This window comes from Leucopleurus acutus (genome assembly GCF_964270905.1).
Source record: "Leucopleurus acutus genome assembly, chromosome: 11".
NCBI lineage: Eukaryota > Metazoa > Chordata > Mammalia > Artiodactyla > Delphinidae > Leucopleurus > Leucopleurus acutus.
This window is the reverse complement of record NC_139152.1, coordinates 9,828,810-9,849,820: the sequence shown is the minus strand read 5'-3', so window position 1 is coordinate 9,849,820 and position 21,011 is coordinate 9,828,810. Positions and strand designations below refer to the sequence as shown.

The 21,011-nt window shown below is 37.6% G+C and overlaps 1 protein-coding gene across 3 annotated transcripts in view; it reads left to right on the top strand.

Annotated features, from left to right (window-relative positions):
* Nucleotides 1-21,011, top strand: part of LRP6 (LDL receptor related protein 6) — a 176,174-nt gene that overhangs the window by 114,489 nt on the left and 40,674 nt on the right. For all 3 annotated transcript variants that reach the window (XM_082850868.1, XM_082850867.1, XM_082850866.1), the window contains 5 exons: nt 11,520-11,736; nt 12,834-13,123; nt 14,419-14,645; nt 16,820-17,004; nt 17,636-17,962. In XM_082850868.1, the coding sequence (XP_082706994.1) occupies nt 11,520-11,736; nt 12,834-13,123; nt 14,419-14,645; nt 16,820-17,004; nt 17,636-17,962 (1,246 nt within the window). The remainder of the gene's footprint in view (nt 1-11,519; nt 11,737-12,833; nt 13,124-14,418; nt 14,646-16,819; nt 17,005-17,635; nt 17,963-21,011) is intronic.

Sequence of the window (21,011 nt, the reverse complement as noted above, 5' to 3'; positions counted from 1 at the left end):
ATTTATCACCAGCTATTTAAGGATTCTGTGTAATAGTCATTGCTGAAGTTATCCATAACGAGCAAAGGATTCTTCAATTTTTTTTCCACTTTAAGTGTAGCTTACAATTTTAAAATGTTGAGAATGTTATAATGCAGGCCCTGTAATTTTTTTGTTGAACTCTTAATAGATTTCCTAAACTCTTCATTGTACTATGATTTGTTTTTTTGGTAGATTTGATCTGAAATAATAATCTGAGGGAAGGAGTTAGAATCCCTTTTATAGTGCTGAGATTTTCAACAGATTAGTATTTTGTTATTTCATTTATAATTTTGAGCTTCTGAGATCTGCCAGGCTTGTAGAGCTTGTAAGTAGGACTGAAATTAGAGGCTTTATGCTATTAATAAATAGACCCTGTTCAGTTTTTTGTTTTTGTTGATTGATTTTTTTACAGTTCCATAAGTTTTAATAAGTGCATAGAGTCATGTAGCCACCACCACAATTAAGATACAGAACATTTCCATCAATCACAAAAACTGCCTTGTGCTGCCCCTTTATTTTCAACTCCCCACACCCACTCTCCAGCAACCTCTGCACCTAGATTTGCATAAATGGAATCATACAGTATGTTGCCTTGTAAGTATGGCTTCTTTCACTTAGCTTTAGACATTTAAAACGTTAAATGTTCATTTATTTTTGATTTTAGATTGATTTATGACTTGGTCTTTATGTCTGGTTGAGATTTATAACACTACTATTGTGTTTTAGTTACAGTGTTATTCTTAAAATATGGGGAAAAAATCCCAAACCCTTCTCTGCCACAATAGATTTCATTAGTCTATAGATAGTAAGCAAACAGTTTCATGGGTTTTCAAAGTGTTGTTGTCTTTGGGAAAAAAGCCATGTTCAGACGGTTTAGACATTATCAGATGATTTCTAGATAGTGTCATATACTTACACAAACATTTGTTCTTTCTATCCCAGGTTTCTCTTCCCAGAATTCAGCAGTGTTTGTTGCTTTTTGATTAGTTAGCTTCTTTAATTTGTCAAAGGTCATAGAACTTGCTGTTTATGAAGAAAACAATGGAATTCAAGTTTCCTGATTCCTAATACAGTACTTATTGTGTTGAGTTCTGCTGCCTCTTTTTTAGACTGTTCATTTTGAAATAATTTCAGACTTCAAGAAAAAAATTTGCAAGAGTAATAAAACTTTCACCCAGGTTCGTTTTACATACTCATAGAATAGTGATCAACACCAGGAAATTAACACTGATACCATTTCCATTATTCCTGTTATATTAATTGGAATTCTCCCATAAGGAAGAGGTGTCCCCTTTCCTATTTATTCAGTTATTCATATATATATGTATGCACATATATATGTGTATATATGAGCCAATGGATGTTCAGTTTATTCTACAGGATATATTTCATTATCATCATTATATCGTTGCAAAAATTGTTCCAGAATTGGCATTAGGATCACCTTCAAGGTGATTCTGTGTCCTTTTGACATGCCTCCATCTTTTTTTTTAATTGTGGTGAAAAACACATAACATAAAACCTACCATCTTAACCATTTTTAAGTGTACAGTGGTGCTAATTATATGCACATTGTTCTGCAAGATCTGTAGAACTTTTTCATCTTGCAAAATTGAATCTCCATTCCATTTGAACAACTGCTTCCCCACCAGCCCCTGGCAACTGCCATTTCACTTTCTGTTTCTAAGAGTTTGATTACTTTAGATACCTCTTATAAGTGGAACCATGCAGTATTATGTTCTTGTGACTGGCTTTATTTCATTTAGCATATGTCCTCAGGGTTCATCCGAGTTGTGGTCTGTGACAGGATTCCCGTCTTTTTTAAGGCTGAATAATATTCCATTGTATGTATATACCGTATTTTCTCTATCCGTTCATCTGTTGATGGACATTTAAGTTGGTTCTACCTCTTGGCTATTGTGAATACTGCTGCAGTGAACATGAGTGTGCAGATATTTGGGATCCTGTTTTCAGTTCTTTTGGATATGTACCAGAAGTAGGATTGCTGAATCAAATGGTAATTTAATTTTAATTTTGTAAGGAGCCCCTGTCATTTTTAAAATACTTTTTGGAACGACAGCATATTCCAGCTTTCTCTTATTTCCCATGCCAAGGAGCCATGGTTCTTTTTAATGAAGAATAGTATTTAAAAACCAGTATCTGGGCATAAGGCGTGCTCATTGGTACTTGAGTAATTTGTCTTAATACTAAGATGTTAGAGTTGATTTTTTTTTTTTTTTTCCTACTAAGACTCCAAATATATGTTAGTTGTGCTTGAAAAGAATGAGAGGAAAGGGAGCATTTTTCCCTTGTTAATATGCTAATGTGTTTTCCTTAGGGTTTATTAAAGGCTCCAGGACAGTGGGGTTCTCACAAGTATCTCATGAAGCATTTGAGTATTGACTAAGGTGGTGTTGGTTTTCATCATAGTGATACCTTCAGCTGAAAATCTGTTCTCAATTTTATAGTTCTGAGTAATTGATGTTTTAGAATGCTTTGGTCACAATAGCAATTCGTAGCTCTATCTGTAAAAGAGCATAGTAACTGCAAATGTTTAATATTCTAAGCACGACTCCTTGAAAAAATATTATTAAACTACCTAGTGCAAGTTTGATACTTTTTCTTTCCATATTAAAAATCACTAGTATTTACTCAGACATAATATGTCTTGAAGTAGGTTAAAGGCTTTAAATGCAGCGCTGAATTTGCCGTTACCGCTCTCTTAAACAGGTGCATGGCGTCCCTTTGCTTCCCCTACTGGATGCAAAGCATTTCTCTTTCCTTCTCACCCCAGTGAGATTCTGCATGACTGAAATGTTATTTCCATCGATATAGTTTTCAAAAATGCCATTTCTATGAAATTATACTTTATAACCTATGAATTAGATGAATCAGCCCCGAACGATACCTATTTGTCTCTCATATGTGTATGTATATATATATAAACTTTTAATTTACTACTTGTTTTGGATATTGGCTGGAACAGTATAAGAGGAATGGTTCATTTGCATTTCTTTTTTGGAACTTGATAGCATTCCCAGTTCATTTTATGAGGGGTGCCTGGTTGTCCGGTTGTCATCTATTTCTTGAACATGTCCAGTCAAGTGAATTTGCATAGCAGCAACTTTGGTAGTAGACTGGCTGCATTCCAGGATTTCATGGGTAATCCTGTCTTGGCATTTAATGGGCTGATGAAACTACTCAAAAAAACCGGATGTGATGTCTGCAGAAGGTTTGCCATTACCTCCTCTCTGTGAAGATAATGTTCTGGTTAACCCACATCTGTTTTCTGTTGTAGCCCGTATGCTCAGTGTGGTTTGCAATATTTGGAAATGCCTCAGAATGTTAAATCCATACCACAATGTGGTTGAAGCAGCTGAAACCACTGGAGACTCTGGTTCAGATTTGGAGGTAGATTTTAGAAGTGACAGAAGCCTAATTTCAGTTTAATTAAACCACTCTGAGGTAATATGGTGAAACACACCCTCAAGAAGATTTAATTAGTGTTGGCTCAGCTTTTAAAGCATAAGGGTTATCTTTTGGATTGGCCTAAAATGGTGCATTTGTTCTGGGTTCAGAATGTACAAGCAAGCTTTTACCAGGATTTGGGTGGTTATTTTAAACATAAAGGGGCTTAAAACTGTATTTACAAACCTAGTAACCTGTCCAAAACTGTTACTCCTTGGGTATGAGAAATGTAACAGTAATTTTCTTTGAGACAAAGCAACATGTTCTTGTTTCTCTATGTTGCTTCTGCCCAGTAGTAGAGAGAGATTGTGTGGCTGATAAAAGAGAAGCATTTAGGGCAGAAGCCAATTTTCTAAGAAGTGTCAACTCTGCAAAAGTAATGGAAGGAAGCACATTTCAGAAAGTAGTCAGACTCTGTATAAAGGGAAATATGTAGTTCTTTAGAAGTAAAGTCTCACAATCAGATTTTGTTTAAGTTTTTGATCCCTTAATTTCTTCAGAGGATTCTCATAAATTGCCTCCTACATCATGTGAACAACAAAAATGATAACAGCATTTATTACTAACAACTATTATTATTCTTCGGGTGCCCTTGGACTTTTTCCCTTATCTTTCCTCTCTTCATTTTTTTTTTTTTTAATTATGGAAAATTTCAGACATGTAGTAAAGCAGAGTAAAGATACTCAGGAACTACCTGGCTTCAACCATTATCTGTCAATCTAGAATGCTCTTAAGGGGAGAGCCAAGGAGATGGCAGATAGGGATTCTCTTATTAATATAAATGTGATTTTTTTTTTTTTTTTTTTTTTTTTTTTTGCAGTACGCGGGCCTCTCACTGTTGTGGCCTCTCCCGTTGCGGAGCACAGGCTCCGGACGCGCAGGCCCAGCGGCCATGGCTCACAGGCCCAGCCGCTCCGCGGCATGTGGGATCTTCCCGGATCGGGGCACGAACCCGTCTCCCCTGCATCGGCAGGCGGACTCCCAACCACTGCGCCACCAGGGAAGCCCATAAATGTGATTTTAATACTTTTATTTTGATATAACCTAAAAGAAATGAAAGAATCAGGCCTTTGTCCTTAGTCTTGCAAATCTCAGCTAGTACTTTGAAATGTAAACTTACAAATGTGATAAAAGATGAAAAAAGTAGAGTTTTATTCTTTTCATGAGAAATCATTTTTGAAGTAATTTTAACCCCTATTAGAATTAAGTATAGCATAGCTGGGGAGGGAGGAAAGACGAAATGGAAGGCATTTGTTTGTGGCTTTACGGAGCCTGATGAGTCTAGGGCAACCCTGAAGGTGGGAGGTTTGAGGGGGGACAGGGGTCTAATCTAAAACAGGAGTAAATTAATTTTGTTGTGGGCTGTATAGTCACCACCATGAAATTCTAATACTGCGCAGTCCACTAGGGTAGCCAGTAACCACATATGGCTATGGAGCACCTATAATGTGGCTACTCTGAACTGAGATGCTTGAAGTGTGAAATGCATACTAAGAAGACCTAGTAAGAAAAAACATAAAATCTCGCTAATAAATTTTTAAAGAGTGGTTACATGTTGAAATAAAACATTTTGGATATATATGAATAGATTAAATATATTATTAAAATTACCTTTACCTGTTTTTTTAAAAACTTTAAAAAAATCTGGCTCCTAGAAAATTTTAAATTACACACATGACTCACATTTGTAACTTGTATTTCTTTTGGACAGCACTGTTCTAGACCCAACCCTGTTGTAAAAGGCTACTACAACAGTCAAGAATGGGAAGATAGGGAATTAAGGGAAGCAGTGTGGTTACAAACTTACATTTAAAGTATCTTAGCATATCTTAATTACATTGTTTAATTTGAAATAGATGTGATATATCTAGCTTTAGTGTGCACTTTATTTACTCTACTACCCCCCCCCCCCAAAAAAAAACCCACAAAAAAACACTTTTAGTTTTTGCCTTTAAAGTGAGAGAACAAGGAATAGCTAGCTGGAAGGGACTAATGCTCTAGTGTGCAAAGCTACAAAATCCTTAGCTGTGGCTTTTAGGGAACTATATTTGAGTTCTTGGACTCTGTGCTATTCTAAAGATCTTCTTAAGACCTTCATTATCATTTGTTGTTGATTTGCCAGATGTTGCTAAAAATTACCTTATCTTTTTAACATGTCCTTTGCTTGTTTTTCTTCTTCCTGAGACCCTTGCTTGCACTTAGAGCAGCATTAACACTGATCCAAGCCCCAGTTTTGTCAGGGGACCAGAGTGAAGATCACCAAAGCATTCCTAACCTACAATCCTTTATGTGCAATTCTGAAATCCAAAAAGCTCTTGAAACCGAAAGTTATTTTTATTAATTCAGTTGGTAGAGAGTCTGGCTTGAGGGACTTCCCTGGCAATCCAGGCAGTGGGTGCGGGTTCCATCCCTGGTGGGGGAGCCCAAGAAAACCAAAACACAAAATGGAAGCAGTATTGTAACAAATTCAATAAAGACTTTAAAAATGGTCCACATCAAAAACACTTAAAAAAAAAAAAAGGAGTCTGACTTGAAGCAGTGTAAGACTAATTGTACTCCCTATTTATCCCCCTTTGTGGGAATATGTATATGTCTTGCTGGAAAAATATTATCATGCTTGGCAATGAAGTGCTGCCCTGGACCCAGGTAGAGGTGATACGCCATGTGCATTGTGTTAGCCTTTCGGTATTTCAGAGAAGTCCAAATTCTAAAATAGAGCTAGCCCCAAAGACTTTCAGAAAGGGGATTTTTGGACCTCTATTATCATCCCATAGAAATTGAAAATATTTTATTAACCGTAATTCTATATTTAAGATATTTATCTTAAGCACAATCTGGATGCAGTAATAGAGGTAAATGAGGTCTTCCTGAAATACAGCTTTGTTATGTCACTCTCCTTAAAGTGCTTTCAGAAGTTTCTTGTTTTCTATAGTTTTTCTTACCTGGAATTTCATACCTCCTATAGGGTGCTGTCTCTCTGAGTCCCTTTTGTATTCTTTCTACCTCAAAGCGTCTCTTTCAAAGTCAGTCAAACAAGACATCCATGACTGTGTCTTAACGTGTGTTACTTCTTTTATTTTGAAAAATCATTTTCTCTTTTTCTTTGTCCAAATTCTTCTAATTCTTGAAGGTGGATTTGAACTCCTGCTCCTTCCTAAAGTTTTTCCTGATTAGCTGTATGCCAGAGAAGGGTGTATGTTTATGGTTTTAATGTAAATATAGTTTACTTCCTCAACCAGATTGTAATCCCTTAGCTAGAAGAGGCCCTGTTGTAAACTTCTATTAGCATTCATCATGCTTTTCATGTGATTTGCATTTAGTAGATATGTTTATTAATGTTGTTTGATTTGGGGTGGGGAGTGGAGTTGAGGGTCTGGTAGAGCAGCAGAAAGTATATTCCAATCAAATTGTCGAACTTCTCCATTTTGTTTACTGTTTTAGTTACTGTGCATCTAAGTAGCATAAGCAAACAATAAAAATGGGGGTTGGAAATAGGAATAAGGCTGCAGCCCTGCAGTTTTCCACTAGTTGCCAGGATACAGAAAAGTCTGTGCTGTTTTTATTCAGCTTAAAACTGTGTGGTTGTTTGGTCTTTTACTTCCACATATCCTTTTATATTTATGTATTAATTTTTATTTTGAAGCAGTATATTTTACTAAATTAATTAAATATAGCCATTTAAGTATAGCTGTTTACTTTTAGGGACTAAAGCATTTTACTAAAACAATAAAGGGCAAGAACCAGCATTTACTGAGCATCTATTAATCTGATACTGTGCTATAGAAGTAAACATTCTTTTCTTTCTTAAATAATTCAGTAATGTAAGTGCTCTCTCCCTATTTTACATGTGAGAAATTTCCTTAAGGGTATATAGTGAGTGATAGATCTTATATTTAAAATCCAAATCTGTCTAATTCTGCCAGAGTACTGTTTGCTAATCATAAGAGATTTTTAGAGAGCAGAAGAATGAAGAATAAATGCTAAATAAGAAAATGCTGAGTTGTGTAAACCAGAAGAATCTTTTGGAATTATCTTTTTGTTATTTTTCTCACTGTGGTTTTCAGTTTCATTCTTTGCCCATTATCTAAATTCATAGCTAATCAGCTATCTTTGTTTAAGTTGTTAATTTCTCAAAATGAACAAACAAGAATGTTGCAGGACACATAACTGAAAGAGGAGAGTTGGTTGATCCTGTAATATTTTTGAAGTAGAAATTTAGATTTTATTTTTAAAAAGAAGTTCAGTATTAAGTAACTAGTGTATGCTTTTAGATCAGCAAATAAATTTTAATAGGAAGGCCAATATTGGAGCATAGTAATCAGCAAAATTAGTATTAATTTATTAAACGTAAGATAATAATTGATTTAAGATAATACTGAAACAAGGAATAAGGTAAAAGCACACACGTTTTACTATACCATACACTTGTAAGAAAGTATTATTTTAGAGTTCTGTAATACAGAATGTTTAGCACTCTGTGTTAGATGCTTTCTGATAGGATGATGAACTCCTCCCCCTAATGGAGAAGATAGGTTTCCCGTTAAGTATATGACATTTTAGATGAGGTAGCAGTACATTTTCTGGTAGATGCAGTGGGAAATATTGCAGTAGAAACTGATGAGACTTTAGACTAGAACTTTACATATTTGTAATTTTTCTGCATAAGGTAATATTAAAGCCTTAAGACTTGATGGGCCTGTTGAAAGGTGTTTTATAGACAGAACAGCTCAGGAAATCTTGGAACATATCCAGCCAGGTTTGAAAAAGGAAAGAGGAACCAGGGAGATGAAGAGATAGAAAGCAGATTGTGCAGAAGAGCACAAGAGCAGAGAAGAACAGAAAAGTAGTCACTGATCGTTTTCAGTAGTCGTTTGATCCGAGTCACAGATTGTCAGCCAGTTGTAGGGAGGTAAGTGAATGAATGGTAAGAGGTGGAGGCAGCAGCTACAGATCATTCAGAGAACATGGCAGCAAAAACAGAATCATTCAGCTTTTAAACAGTGTCTCTCTAAAATGGTGGAAACTGTGTTAAAGGCAGAAAAGAAGGACCTTATGGAGAGGGAGAAATTGGAGATCCTGGGAAGGAAGGACATAGTATTGGGAGGAAATTCTTGCAGGGAGGGTAGAGGAAGATACCAGAGTCAAGAGAGAATCTCCATATTAGGGTGGAGGCAAAAGGACAGAGTTTTAAAATAAGCTTCTCCCACCTAAAAATAATGACTATTCTAAATTATGTCTAATAAAGGAAAAATTTTCACCCTGATCAGAGTTTCCAGGCAGTAATAAAATGGGGCCAGAAATTCTTTCTTGGAGCTCTGCTTTTAGGAGGGATCAGGAAAGTATCCATTCTCTAAAAGTAGGCAGTAGTATGCATTTTCACATGGATTTAAAATTTGGGCAAGAATACCTTTCATTCATTCACATGGCTAAGCTAGGATCTGAGGATAAGAACTGTTATATAAATTTTAATTTCCATTTTTACTAAGTTTTCTTGACTGTCGTAGGTCTTAGGAAACCTGTCTCCTTTTAAAGTTTTAAATAAATTTATTTATTTTTGGCTGCGTTGGGTCTTCGTTGTTGCGCACGGGCTTTCTCTAGTTGTGGCGAGCGGGGGCTACGCTGCGTTGCGGTGCATGAGCTTCTCATTGCGGTGGCTTCTCTTCTTGAAGAGCATGGGCTCTAGGCACACGGGCTCAGTAGTTGTGGCTTGCAGTCTCTAGAGCGCAGGCTCAGTAGTTGTGGCGCACAGGCTTAGTTGCTCCGCGGCATGTGGGATCTTCCCGGACCAGGGCTCGAACCCATGTCCCCTGCATTGGCAGGCGGATTCTTAGCCACTGCGCCACCAGGGAAGTCCCTCCTTTTAAAAATTATTTAACAAATATTTATTGAGTTCTCTGCCAGGCTCTTTAATAGTAGCTGTGAAAGACATAAATAGATGAATTAGGTTCCTGCTATTCTAGAGATTATATCCTAGTTATATATGAAAACAGATTATCAACCCTTTTTCTCTGCTTAGTCATTTTACTGTTAAACACCAAAGTAATTTTAAGATAAACCGTAGACATCATAAAATATATCCAGGAATGGTCTGTTGCAAGAAAATGTGAATGTAAAAAATCTAAACTCGTGTCTCAAGCAGAAATTATTAACTTTAAAAAGTGTGTAATGTTAGGAGTTGGAGTAGTATTTAATTCTTTTTAACTATGTTTTTGACTTTTAAAAAACATTATATTTAAATATAGATTTATTCAGTTGGCTTAATAGAAGTCCTCTTGTATCTAATATGAACAGATAAACATCCAACTAATATAATCTCTCTTCCATTAGATATAAATCAAATATTTATTGATATTTGCAAGTGAAGATACAAGAATATGGCACAATTTTGCTCAATTTTTAAGTATTTTGTTTCCAAGGTTTGGATGTTTGGGGAAGGTCAGCAAGTGTTTTAAAATTTTTAGAGAGGAGAGATAAAGATATTTGCTTGTCATTCCATCTAGGCATCACAGTATTGACTTACATGGAATATAATTTATGAATAAAAAATTAATACTTGTATAAGATTATGCCTGATACTTCTTTTTAGGTGGGTGTTTGCATGTACATGTTATTAGTAACAATAACATTTCTGAAGGCTGATTTGCCTGGTACACAGGCCACTTTAAATGATAAAAATGTTCTCAGATGAGGACTTGGAAGTTGGTGCTTTAGAATACTTCCTCTGTCTTTTAGAACAGAAGATTAGTACATGTTTCTGCAACGTCAGAGACAGATAAGATGCCTAGGGAAATTGCTGATGTTTACAATGAAAATGTCAGAATGAATTTAATAATGTTGCTATAGCAGGGGTCCCCAACCCCGGGCCACGGACCAAGAGTGGTCCGTGGTCTGTTAGGAACCGGGTTGCACAGTAGGAGGTGAGCCGAGTGAAGCTCCATCTGTATTTACAGCTGCTCCCCATTGGTCGCATTACTGCCTGAGCTCCGCCTCCTGTCAGATCAGCGGCGGCATTAGATTCTCATAGGAGCGCGAACCCTACTGTGAACTGCACATGTGAGGGCTCTAGGTCGCAAATACAGATTATCATTAGCAGAGAGGTTTGACTGCACAGAGACCATAATAAATCAGTTGCTTGCAGACTCATATCAAAACCCTGTCAGTGAGTGGCAAGTGAAAACAAGCTCAGGGCTCCCACTGATTCTGCATTATGGTGAGCTGTATAATTATTTCATTATATTTTTCATATTATATTACAATATAATAGTAATAGAAATAAAGAGCACAATAAATGTAATGTGCTTGAATCATGCTGAAACCATCCTCCTCCACCCAGTCCGTGGAAAAATTGTCTTCCACGAAACTGGTCCCTGGTGCCAGAAAGGTTGGGGACCGCTGTGCTGTAGGGTAGTTGGAAAGAGCTGATACATCCTAGTTACTTGAAACTTAGTTGCAGAGAGAGTATCTAGAGTGTTTTTTTTTTTTTAAAACAAAAACAATGAAATAAAAAATACACTAAATAGAAGGAGTTCTAAAAAAGACATCAACTCTGTATACAAGCTGTGCAACCTTATTTGAATCTTAGTTTCCTTAGATGTCAAACAGGCAAAACTCTCATGATAAAATAAAATATGTTATAAAACACAATACGTAATAAATTAATATGTGCAAAGGTACACTATAATTTGAAAACAGATGTACAAGCAAACTTAAGGCGATAATATTGTACTTTTAATTTTTACACAGTCATTTAGTAGAGGAGGTGCCTACTAAATCTAATGTTGCCGGAATTTTTAGAAGGAAGGGTAATAAAAGACTGGGGAAATAGAGGTAAAATATGAGCCCACACTGAGTCTTCGAAATCCTTCTCATTAAATCAACATGTTGTCACTTTGTGAAAGCATTGTAACAGGAGTAACTAAGATGACACTTGGATTTTGATGTAGGCATAGTTGGTTTTGTCATTTTTACATACGTTTGAAGAATAAGTATACATCTTTTCCTCTTCCTTCTCTTTAAACTTAAACTTGAAGGTTATGAATACCGATGGGACTGGGAGACGAGTGCTAGTGGAAGACAAAATTCCCCACATATTTGGGTTTACTTTGTTGGGTGACTATGTTTACTGGACCGACTGGCAGAGGCGTAGCATCGAAAGAGTACACAAACGAAGTGCAGAGCGGGAAATCATCATAGATCAGCTCCCTGACCTCATGGGCCTGAAGGCCACAAATGTTCATCGAATCGTTGGTAAGTAATTCCACAGTTCTCTTAGAGATTGAACGAGGAATGAGAAAAGATAGAGACAGTCAGCAGCTTGTAAAGTCAGCAGTGTAAATTGTTGATGTTTTGAGGGGATATACATAAATTCTTTGTGGTACAAGTACGTTTTTCTCTAAGTCTGATACCTTTTACATCATATCCCGTGGTGTCTAGTGGCTAAGGAAGACAGTGAACAGCTTTTAGACAATTATCTTCTTTCTCAGGGACTATCATTCCATTTCCTTCCACCTCCCTACTGTCAAACCCTAAATGTAAGAACCAGAGAAATTAAATAAATGTCCCAGGGAAAATACTCCAAATCACTTTCTTCTTTTGGTTCCTGAAACCTCCAAACATATTTTCAGCATATCACCAAGTTCAGTGATATTTGGGGATGACCTAGTGCTGGGCACCATGTAGATGGTCCATGAATAATTTTGGAATCAAGAACTTTCTTTAAAGTTGTTTATCCGGAAACAAATGAGAACTTTAAGTTATCAGATTGCTTGGCAGGAATAACCTTTTAAATGTTGGCTTAGTACTCTGCCTACATAGTTTGAATCGAAGGGCTAAACTTAACACACACACACACCCCTTCATGAAAACAATTTCTACTGTATGAATAATGCAGTTTAGTTAAAGTTTACTGTGGGTACAAAGGAAAGTATTTTTGTCATACCTCTATTCCCAGTTGATCAGCACAAGAGTTTTGACCTGCTCCGTTTTCAACCTGGGCCAGTTCAGCACTCCTTAGGCAACCTGGTAGTCCCCACTCCTGGGAGGTCACCATACTGATGCCAACTTAATCGGATTCCCAATCAGCATAGAGCATTACCGATCAAAACTCTTGGGCTCAAGCCATCTTGCTTCCGAGTAGCTGGGGCTATAGGCCTGCACAACTGTGCCTGGCCTTTTATTCCCTATTAACCCTCACAGTGCATGTCTATGAGATTACAACTGAAACTCTAGATTTGGGAGCAAATATCATCCTTGGTCTTTGTGAAACAAATGCTTAGTCATTTTAAATTGAAAATGTGTTGATTGTATCAATGCGTGTGTCCTTCTGTGCCCTTTTATAATTTTAGGTTCCAACCCCTGCGCTGAGGAGAATGGGGGATGTAGCCATCTCTGCCTCTATAGACCTCAGGGCCTTCGCTGTGCCTGCCCCATTGGCTTTGAACTCATCAGTGACATGAAGACCTGCATTGTCCCAGAGGCTTTCCTTTTGTTTTCACGGAGAGCAGATATCAGGAGAATTTCTTTGGAAACTAACAATAATAACGTGGCCATCCCGCTCACTGGTGTCAAAGAAGCTTCTGCTTTGGATTTTGATGTGACAGACAACCGAATTTACTGGACTGACATATCCCTCAAGGTTAGCAAAAGAACTGGAATATTAAAACTGGGGGCTAAAAGGGAGAGCGTCTAGGATTTCTGACTCTTCGTGCTATTACCAACTTTCCTCATTACTTAATAGGCAGAGTTCTACAAAAACACTTAACTTTTTAGAGGAAGTCGAGGGAAAGGCCCGTTCAGTATTTTTTATTAAGTATGTTTTAGTGCAAGATACTCTGCTTGAGTGTTCTAAATCTGCAAGACATAATCTTCCTCTACTTTGTTCTGTTTGAATTTAATGAGTGACATTTTCTTCAGTTAGAGAGTAAGCAATTGTATGCTTCATATAAATGGCTTATAGAGACTTGACTCTAAATTTATTAAAAAAAATTTGGGGGCACCTGACTGAGGTAGAAAATGGCAATTATGGGTTATAGCATACCTTTTTTTTCCCCCCTAGAATAAATATTGAAAAGCACATTGAGTCAATAGGAGGAGCTCTTAACCGGAAAATCTGGAGAATAAGCTTTCCTTCTTCCAGATTGTTTTGGACTTGTTTTAGATAACTTGTGTAAAATTTTGTCTCATGTGCAAAAATCATGGAATGTTAGAGCCAGAGTTGGATTCTAATGGTGTTCAGTAAAATCTGTTAAATGAGTGAATAAATGCTTTATCTTGGCTTTTATTGTGTGGGCTTGTAAGTTTCCTCATCTTGAAAATAGCGATAATGTCTATCTTGCAGGGCTGTTGTAAGGATTAAATCAGAAAATATAGGTACACAAAGTACTTAGGATAGTATTTGCCATGAAGTAGCAGCTATTATTAATAGCTTGAATTATGATGGTTTTAATTTTTAGGGGATTCAAAGCTACAGTGGTAATGGTATGATAATAGTCACATGCACTTCTATAAGGTATCAATATAAGGTTGTTGAGATCTTCAGTTGACACGGTGACATGGCCTACTCTCAGGTACCCTCAGGAAGCTGACTACCAGTTAAAAGTCTACAACATTCTGGTCACGTCTCTTTCACTTGATTACTAATAAATTTTACAAGAATAGTCATTCCACTGTTCTACTAGAATAAATTTCTGGTCCTTAAAAATTTCAAAACTTTCTCCCTGAATTGGCAGTAAAACTTGAGGTCACAGTTGCATTTATTAGAGCTTGACATCATTTTTTTTCTTTGCTCATAAAATATGTGAATTGTATTGAGAAACTATGCCTCTGGCTCTTCTGGATCCTCCCACCCAACGAAAAACAAACCATACATTCCTTCTGGATGGTGTTTTGTACTTAAGCCCTGTGACTTTTTTGTTAATCTTATTTTTGCAGACCATCAGCAGAGCCTTTATGAATGGCAGTGCACTGGAACATGTGGTAGAATTTGGCTTAGATTATCCAGAAGGCATGGCAGTAGACTGGCTTGGGAAGAACTTGTACTGGGCAGACACAGGAACAAATCGAATTGAGGTATCAAAGTTGGACGGGCAGCACCGACAAGTTTTGGTGTGGAAAGACCTAGATAGTCCCAGAGCTCTTGCATTGGACCCCGCTGAAGGGTAAACAGCTTTTTGTATGCATTCTTTGCAACTGCACTGTTCATGGCCAAGTTATGGATTATATTCTTGATGTCTTAAATAATGCTTATTAGGAATTTGACAAGTCAACCATAGACAGGCTTTATCTTAAAACCATTAGTTGAGATTTCCCTGATTTAGAATTAATAATTATTAGCTAAATTTGACTTTTGTCATCATTAACATTGGGTGAAAAAAGATTAGTGAGGGCTTCCCTGGTGGCGCAGTGGTTGGGAGTCCGCCTGCCGATGCAGGGGGCGCGGGTTCGTGCCCCAATCCGGGAAGATCCCACATGCCGCAGGGCGGCTGGGCCCGTGAGCCATGGCTGCTGAGGCTGTGCGTCCGGAGCCTGTGTTCCGCAACGGGAGAGGCCACAACAGTGAGAGGCCCGCATACCGCAAAAAAAAAAAAAAAAAAAGTGAAATGGATTAATAATTAAATATTAATGATCATACTTATATACTAAGAAGACAGCCTTTTTAAAGGTGTCATCAAGTCTGTATTTGCTTGCACTCTCTCCCAAGTTACACCAGATTCCAAACCTATGAAAGTAAACCCACTGAAATAATGTGTGCTAGGAAATAACTGCATTTTACAAGCTCCATTCTAGAATGTTTGTTAATTCAAAAATGGACAATTAGTTTGATTATTATTATAAACTTGGGGAAACTTTGATATTAAACAGTGAACTTTCTGATAAACTATTTTTTTTTACGACGTGACATGTTTTTCAACGGTAGATGATCCTTCTTACATGATTTAGCAAGTTTTAAAAAGCTGGCATCTAAGAAATCTGAAATGTGAAGAATAACTCCATTTTAAAAAGCAGAAGTTAACAGTGTGAACATACAAACATATTTACTATAGCCGTAATGAAAAATAGTTTCCCTGAATCAGTCAGTTCCATGGTTAGCTTGTTAGCCATGTAGTTAAGAAGGTCATACTGAAAGCACCCCCTCTGTGCTGACATGTTGTGATTGGGTTATGGTGATTTTTATTCTAAACATTAGTTACCAGACAGATATTTAGTAGTTGGGACGAAGTACTCTAGTTTATGTGGCTGCTGGCAACTGTGAAATTTCTCCCACAGTTGTTTTCTCTTGGGCTCTCGGGGTGTGCACGTGCCTGTCAGCTGACAAGTACAAATGCAAACAAAGACCGAGACAACTTCAGTTTTCAGAAAACCATGTTCATACATTGCTACCAAATCAACCATCAGCTAACAGGCTGATGAGTGAATGTCTGCCATGGGTATTTGATGAGACCTGGCACGTGGAGAACATTCCTACTCCCAGTATTCAGAGTGTCTTGAAACTAGCACTACTAGTTCAGCTGAAAGGGCATTTGGCTAAGGATTAGCTTCTAGTTCCAGCGCTGCCATATGACTGGCTTGAAGACATTAGACAAATCAGTCACACTTTTAGTGCCTTGGCCTCATGTGTAAAAAACCTATACTGTTGAGCTGCTCTAAGGTTAAGGTGAAGAACTCAAAAGAGTACAACAAAAGCAAAAGAGTGTTCTAAAATTTCACAGGGGTTGTAGTAATACTGTTCACTGACCAGCTGACACATTAAGGGGTGGTTCGTTGCTCTTACACGTCGCAGTATGTTACCTTGGACCATGTGACCAAATACATTTTCAAACTTTGCTTTTAAATTTCAGTTAAAGGCTATTAATTTTTACCCTTGATGTACTGCTGCAACTTAGTTTGGGGGAGAGTTGATGACACAAATTGAAAAGAAGTTAAAAAATTCGAATTACTTGTATTCAGAAATACATATATTTTGTTCTGAAATGAATCAGGTTCTGAGACCAGAGCTTTAATTCTTTGCTAACTTCTTGAATATTAGTTTTATAAAGGCAATGCTGCAATAAGGAAATCATTGGTTTGTTTCCAGTTCCTAGGTTTTGGATGGAACAAATTCATTGGAAAGACTAAGGAAAGCTGACTCACTTCCTTTTTAGGATATGAGAAAAAATATTTAGTTGAGGCTGCCAGTATTCTTGAAAAAAATTATAGCTATGATTTTGCTTTACCAATTTCCTTGACTTAATGTATATTTTCTTTAAATTCATTTAGTTACTGTGCATGAATATGATCCTTTCTCCCAAATAGTCAAAAATGAAATGTTAAGTATCCACTGTTTTGAATTTAGATTTATGTATTGGACTGAATGGGGTGGAAAGCCTAAGATAGACAGAGCTGCCATGGATGGAAGTGAACGTACTACATTAGTTCCAAATGTGGGGCGAGCAAATGGCCTAACTATTGATTATGCTAAAAGGAGGCTTTATTGGACAGACCTGGACACCAACTTAATAGAATCTTCAAATATGCTTGGTAAGCTGTACTCCCCCTTTTGTTCAGACAGATAGTATATACTCCTTTCTGTGCAAAAGTCAGTGGCTGCTGTTTACCATAGGTTAGATACTATTAATAAAACTTCATATGAACGTCTAGGTTCTTCCTCTGTCTCACACTGTATCCTGTTTATTAATAGTGGGCTAGGTACTTGGATTCATATCTCTTTAATATGTGGACATTTCATTACTGTTGGGCTTATAATGGAATTTATAACACCCTGGGTATTCCTGAAGTGACTTTTTGTACCGGTAAAATACAGTATATGCATTTTCATCCTTTTTTGGAAGGAAAAATAGTTGAACTATAGACCTTTATGGAGGGAAAATAAGACCACAATCAAAATAGACCATTTACAGGAGTTTAAAAAAACTCAGTGATTTGTAGCAAGAATATTAGTTTGAGGCATGGGGTCAGACTGCAGGTGGGTTGATTTCAGAGGACCAGTCTGGTTTAAGAATTGCTTTTAAAGGAATTCTTCTGTTTTAAATTGCTTACAAAAGTAATGTTTTATATGTTAACATTTTATTTTATTTTTGCCAACAAGACTTACATTCTCACGTATTTCATCTCTCTGCTTCTCCCCTTTCTACTGCCTTTCTCTAAACAGGACTCAACCGTGAGGTTATAGCAGATGACTTGCCTCATCCGTTTGGCTTAACTCAGTACCAAGATTACATCTACTGGACGGACTGGAGCCGACGCAGCATCGAGCGTGCCAACAAAACCAGTGGCCAAAACCGCACCATCATCCAGGGCCATTTGGATTATGTGATGGACATCCTCGTGTTTCACTCCTCTCGGCAGGCAGGGTGGAATGAGTGTGCTTCCAGCAATGGGCACTGCTCCCACCTCTGCTTGGCGGTGCCAGTTGGAGGTTTTGTTTGTGGATGCCCTGCCCACTACTCTCTTAATGCTGACAACAGGACCTGTAGTGGTAAGCTGCATTTCCCCCCCAAAGCAATCTAGAATTAGAGGAGAAAGCAGGATTTTGAAAACACTGTAGTTCATGTTCTTTCTAGAGTAAAAAGTTGTAGAGGTCCAGAGTTGATCATTTGTTTAATAAAAGGGAAGGACTAAATGTGGGAAAATGCAAGTTTTTGTTACTTTTATTTGTTTGGTGCTAGCTAGTTGATGTTATGGAAAAATTGATACTATAGAAAAAGTAAGTCTTTTATCCTTGGGGATTAAATATGTATTGAAAAATGTGCATAGCTTCTTTGAGAGACAGCAGACAGCACATATGTGTGCTATACATATTTATTCATGATAAAGGAAGGGAAGAACAGTACAAACAGTACAACAAAGAGAATCTACAAAATACAATCTCCTTGTCCTTTGAAGTTCATAGAATAGGCTAAAGATGAAGAATTTAAGTGTGTCAGAGGCCAGGCAGAAAATGCTATGAGTAAATTTAGCTCAGTATGAAACAGTAAATAGATTGGGAAGGAAAACTAGAGAGCACATGCTCTGAACATAGTGAGTGGTCGCTACTTACTTGTAGCTGATGTTACCAGCTCTTCTCAGATTCACATGCACACAGAGACACACACACATACAGTGCTAAGAACACCAAAACACAGTGTGCCACAAAAGATTGTTAGCTTGGGGAGTCCTGATTTATGATTCAGGTGTGCGTGAATGCCCATGTCTTGGTGGATAGACAAGAACAAATTGGTAGATATGATAAATAGATCAGAAAAAGTAGATTCGTGGGAGAGAAGTAGGGTATGGTTCACTAAGTTAGAAGGTAACAAAATTGCTGTAGGATATTGGATATAGTGAACTATTGAAATTACCTTATTCTGTGCCTGAAAGTATAGGAGGTCACATAGGAAAGGATCTAGTCTGTTCTGACACAAGACTTCAGTTCTGAAAAAGAACATCAGTTTATAGTTTAATGATTTGGCATCTCTGTCACATGTAAGTTTTGTGTTTTACCAAAGCAAGTCACATACATTTTTTAAGCCTTATTTTTTCTCATTTGTACAAGAGGAATAATAATAGTAATTAACTTGTAGGGTTGCTATGAAAATTGAATAAGATATAATAACATGATTTGATTGCTGTGGAGAATGGATTTGAGGAGGAAAATTAAGTGGTTGCAGGGCAGTCAGACTCTTGTTATAATGCAGGTCGACTTAGACGGGGCTGGTGGCCGTCGTGATGGAGAGACGTTGATGGGTTCAAGGTATATTTTGGAACTAGAATGAACAGAACTTGTTAATGAGTTGTATATGAGGAAGAATAAGAGGGAAGAAGCAAGGATGACTCGTAGATTTTTGGTGTGAGCAGTTAAGTAGATAGTAAATGGGGAGGATTCGTTTTCAAAAAGAATTAAAAAATAATTTTAGGTTTGTATTGATTTTCCTATGGGAAATAGAACTATTAAATAGGTAATTGTAGGGACTTCCCTGGTGGTGCAGTGGTTAAGAATCCGCCTGCCAATGCAGGGGACATGGGTTCGAGCCCTGGTCCGGGAAGATCCCACATGCTGCGGAGCAACTAAGCCCGTGAGCCACAACTACTGAGCCTGCGCTCTAGAGCCCGTGTGCCACAACTACTGAGCCTGTGCTCTAGAGCCCGCGTGCCTAAAGCCCGTGCCCTGCAACAAGATAGGCCACCGCAATGAGAAGCCTGCACACTGCAATGAACAGTAGCCCTCACTCACTGCAACTAGAGAAAGCCTGTGTGCAGCAGCGGAGACCCAGCGCAGCCTTAGATAGATAGATAGATAGATAGATCAATCGATCAACAGAGACCCAACGCAGCCATAGATAGATAGATCAGTCAATCAACAGAGACCCAATGCAGCCATAGTTAGATCGATAGATAGGAAGATAGGAAGAAAGAAAGAAAGGAAGGAAGGAAGGAAAGAAGGAAGGAAGGAGGGAGGGAGGGAGGGAGGAAGAAAGAAAGGAAAGGAAAGAAAGGAAGGAAGGAAGGAAAAGAAAGAAAGAAAGAAATTGTATAGAAGAATCCATAGCTCAGGGAGATGTTAGAGGTATTAATTTTAGAAATGCCAGCATGTATTTGAAATAGGTACTTAGGGAGAAGGTATAGACCTGGGGTCAGCAAACTTTCTTTAAAGAGCCAGAGAGTAAATATTTAGGCTTGTGAATCCTATAGTCTCTCTCACATCTACTCAGCTCTGAACATTTCAGTGTGATAGCAGCCATAGATGTTACATTTTAAAATGTGGCTCAATTCTGATAAACTTTATTATAAAAACAGGCAGCAGGCCAGATTTACCTTGTGGGCCATAGTTTGCAAACTCTAGTGTGGCAAAAAGAAGGGGTCTGGTAACCTCAGGAACTCTGGTTGAGGAGAGAAAGCTCGCAGTGGACACAGAAAATCAGCAGCAAGAAGAGCCAGAGGAGAACCAGGAGAAGATAGTGACACAGAAGACAAGAGAGAAGATTGTTTGAAAATAGAACTGTGTTAATGCTGTTGACAGGTTGAGTAAGGTGAGGCCTAAAATAGTATCCATTGGATATTTGGATGAGGTGGTTATTAGTAACCCTGAAAAAAGTAATTTCAGGGAGGTAATGGTGAAAGATGGGAATAGATCAACAAGTGAATGGAGAAAAGGAAGGGCTGGTAGTGTATGTGTTATGTAGACATCTTTTTTAAGAAGTTTAACTTTGGAAGGAGAAAATGGGGGTAATAAGTGTTGGAGACAGAAGAATAGGGAAAGACCTTTTGAGGTCATTATTGTTTGGGCTGATTTTACCGGTGTGTGCTAGTTGGTGAGTGAAGGTCTTGAGAAATCAGTGCTGAGTGTCCCTAATGTCTGTCTTTGGCTCTTTCTGAGATGATTGGCAGTGCTTCAAGAGGCTTCCTGTTGCGTGTTCTTTTTATAATGAGTACTATTTAATATTTGTGCACAGATGTATTAGATTCCAAAGCAGATTACAAGAGAAGTTTAACACAAAGTACTTGCCCTCAAAAAGTTTTCTAACATTGTGTAATTTACTCCTAGACCT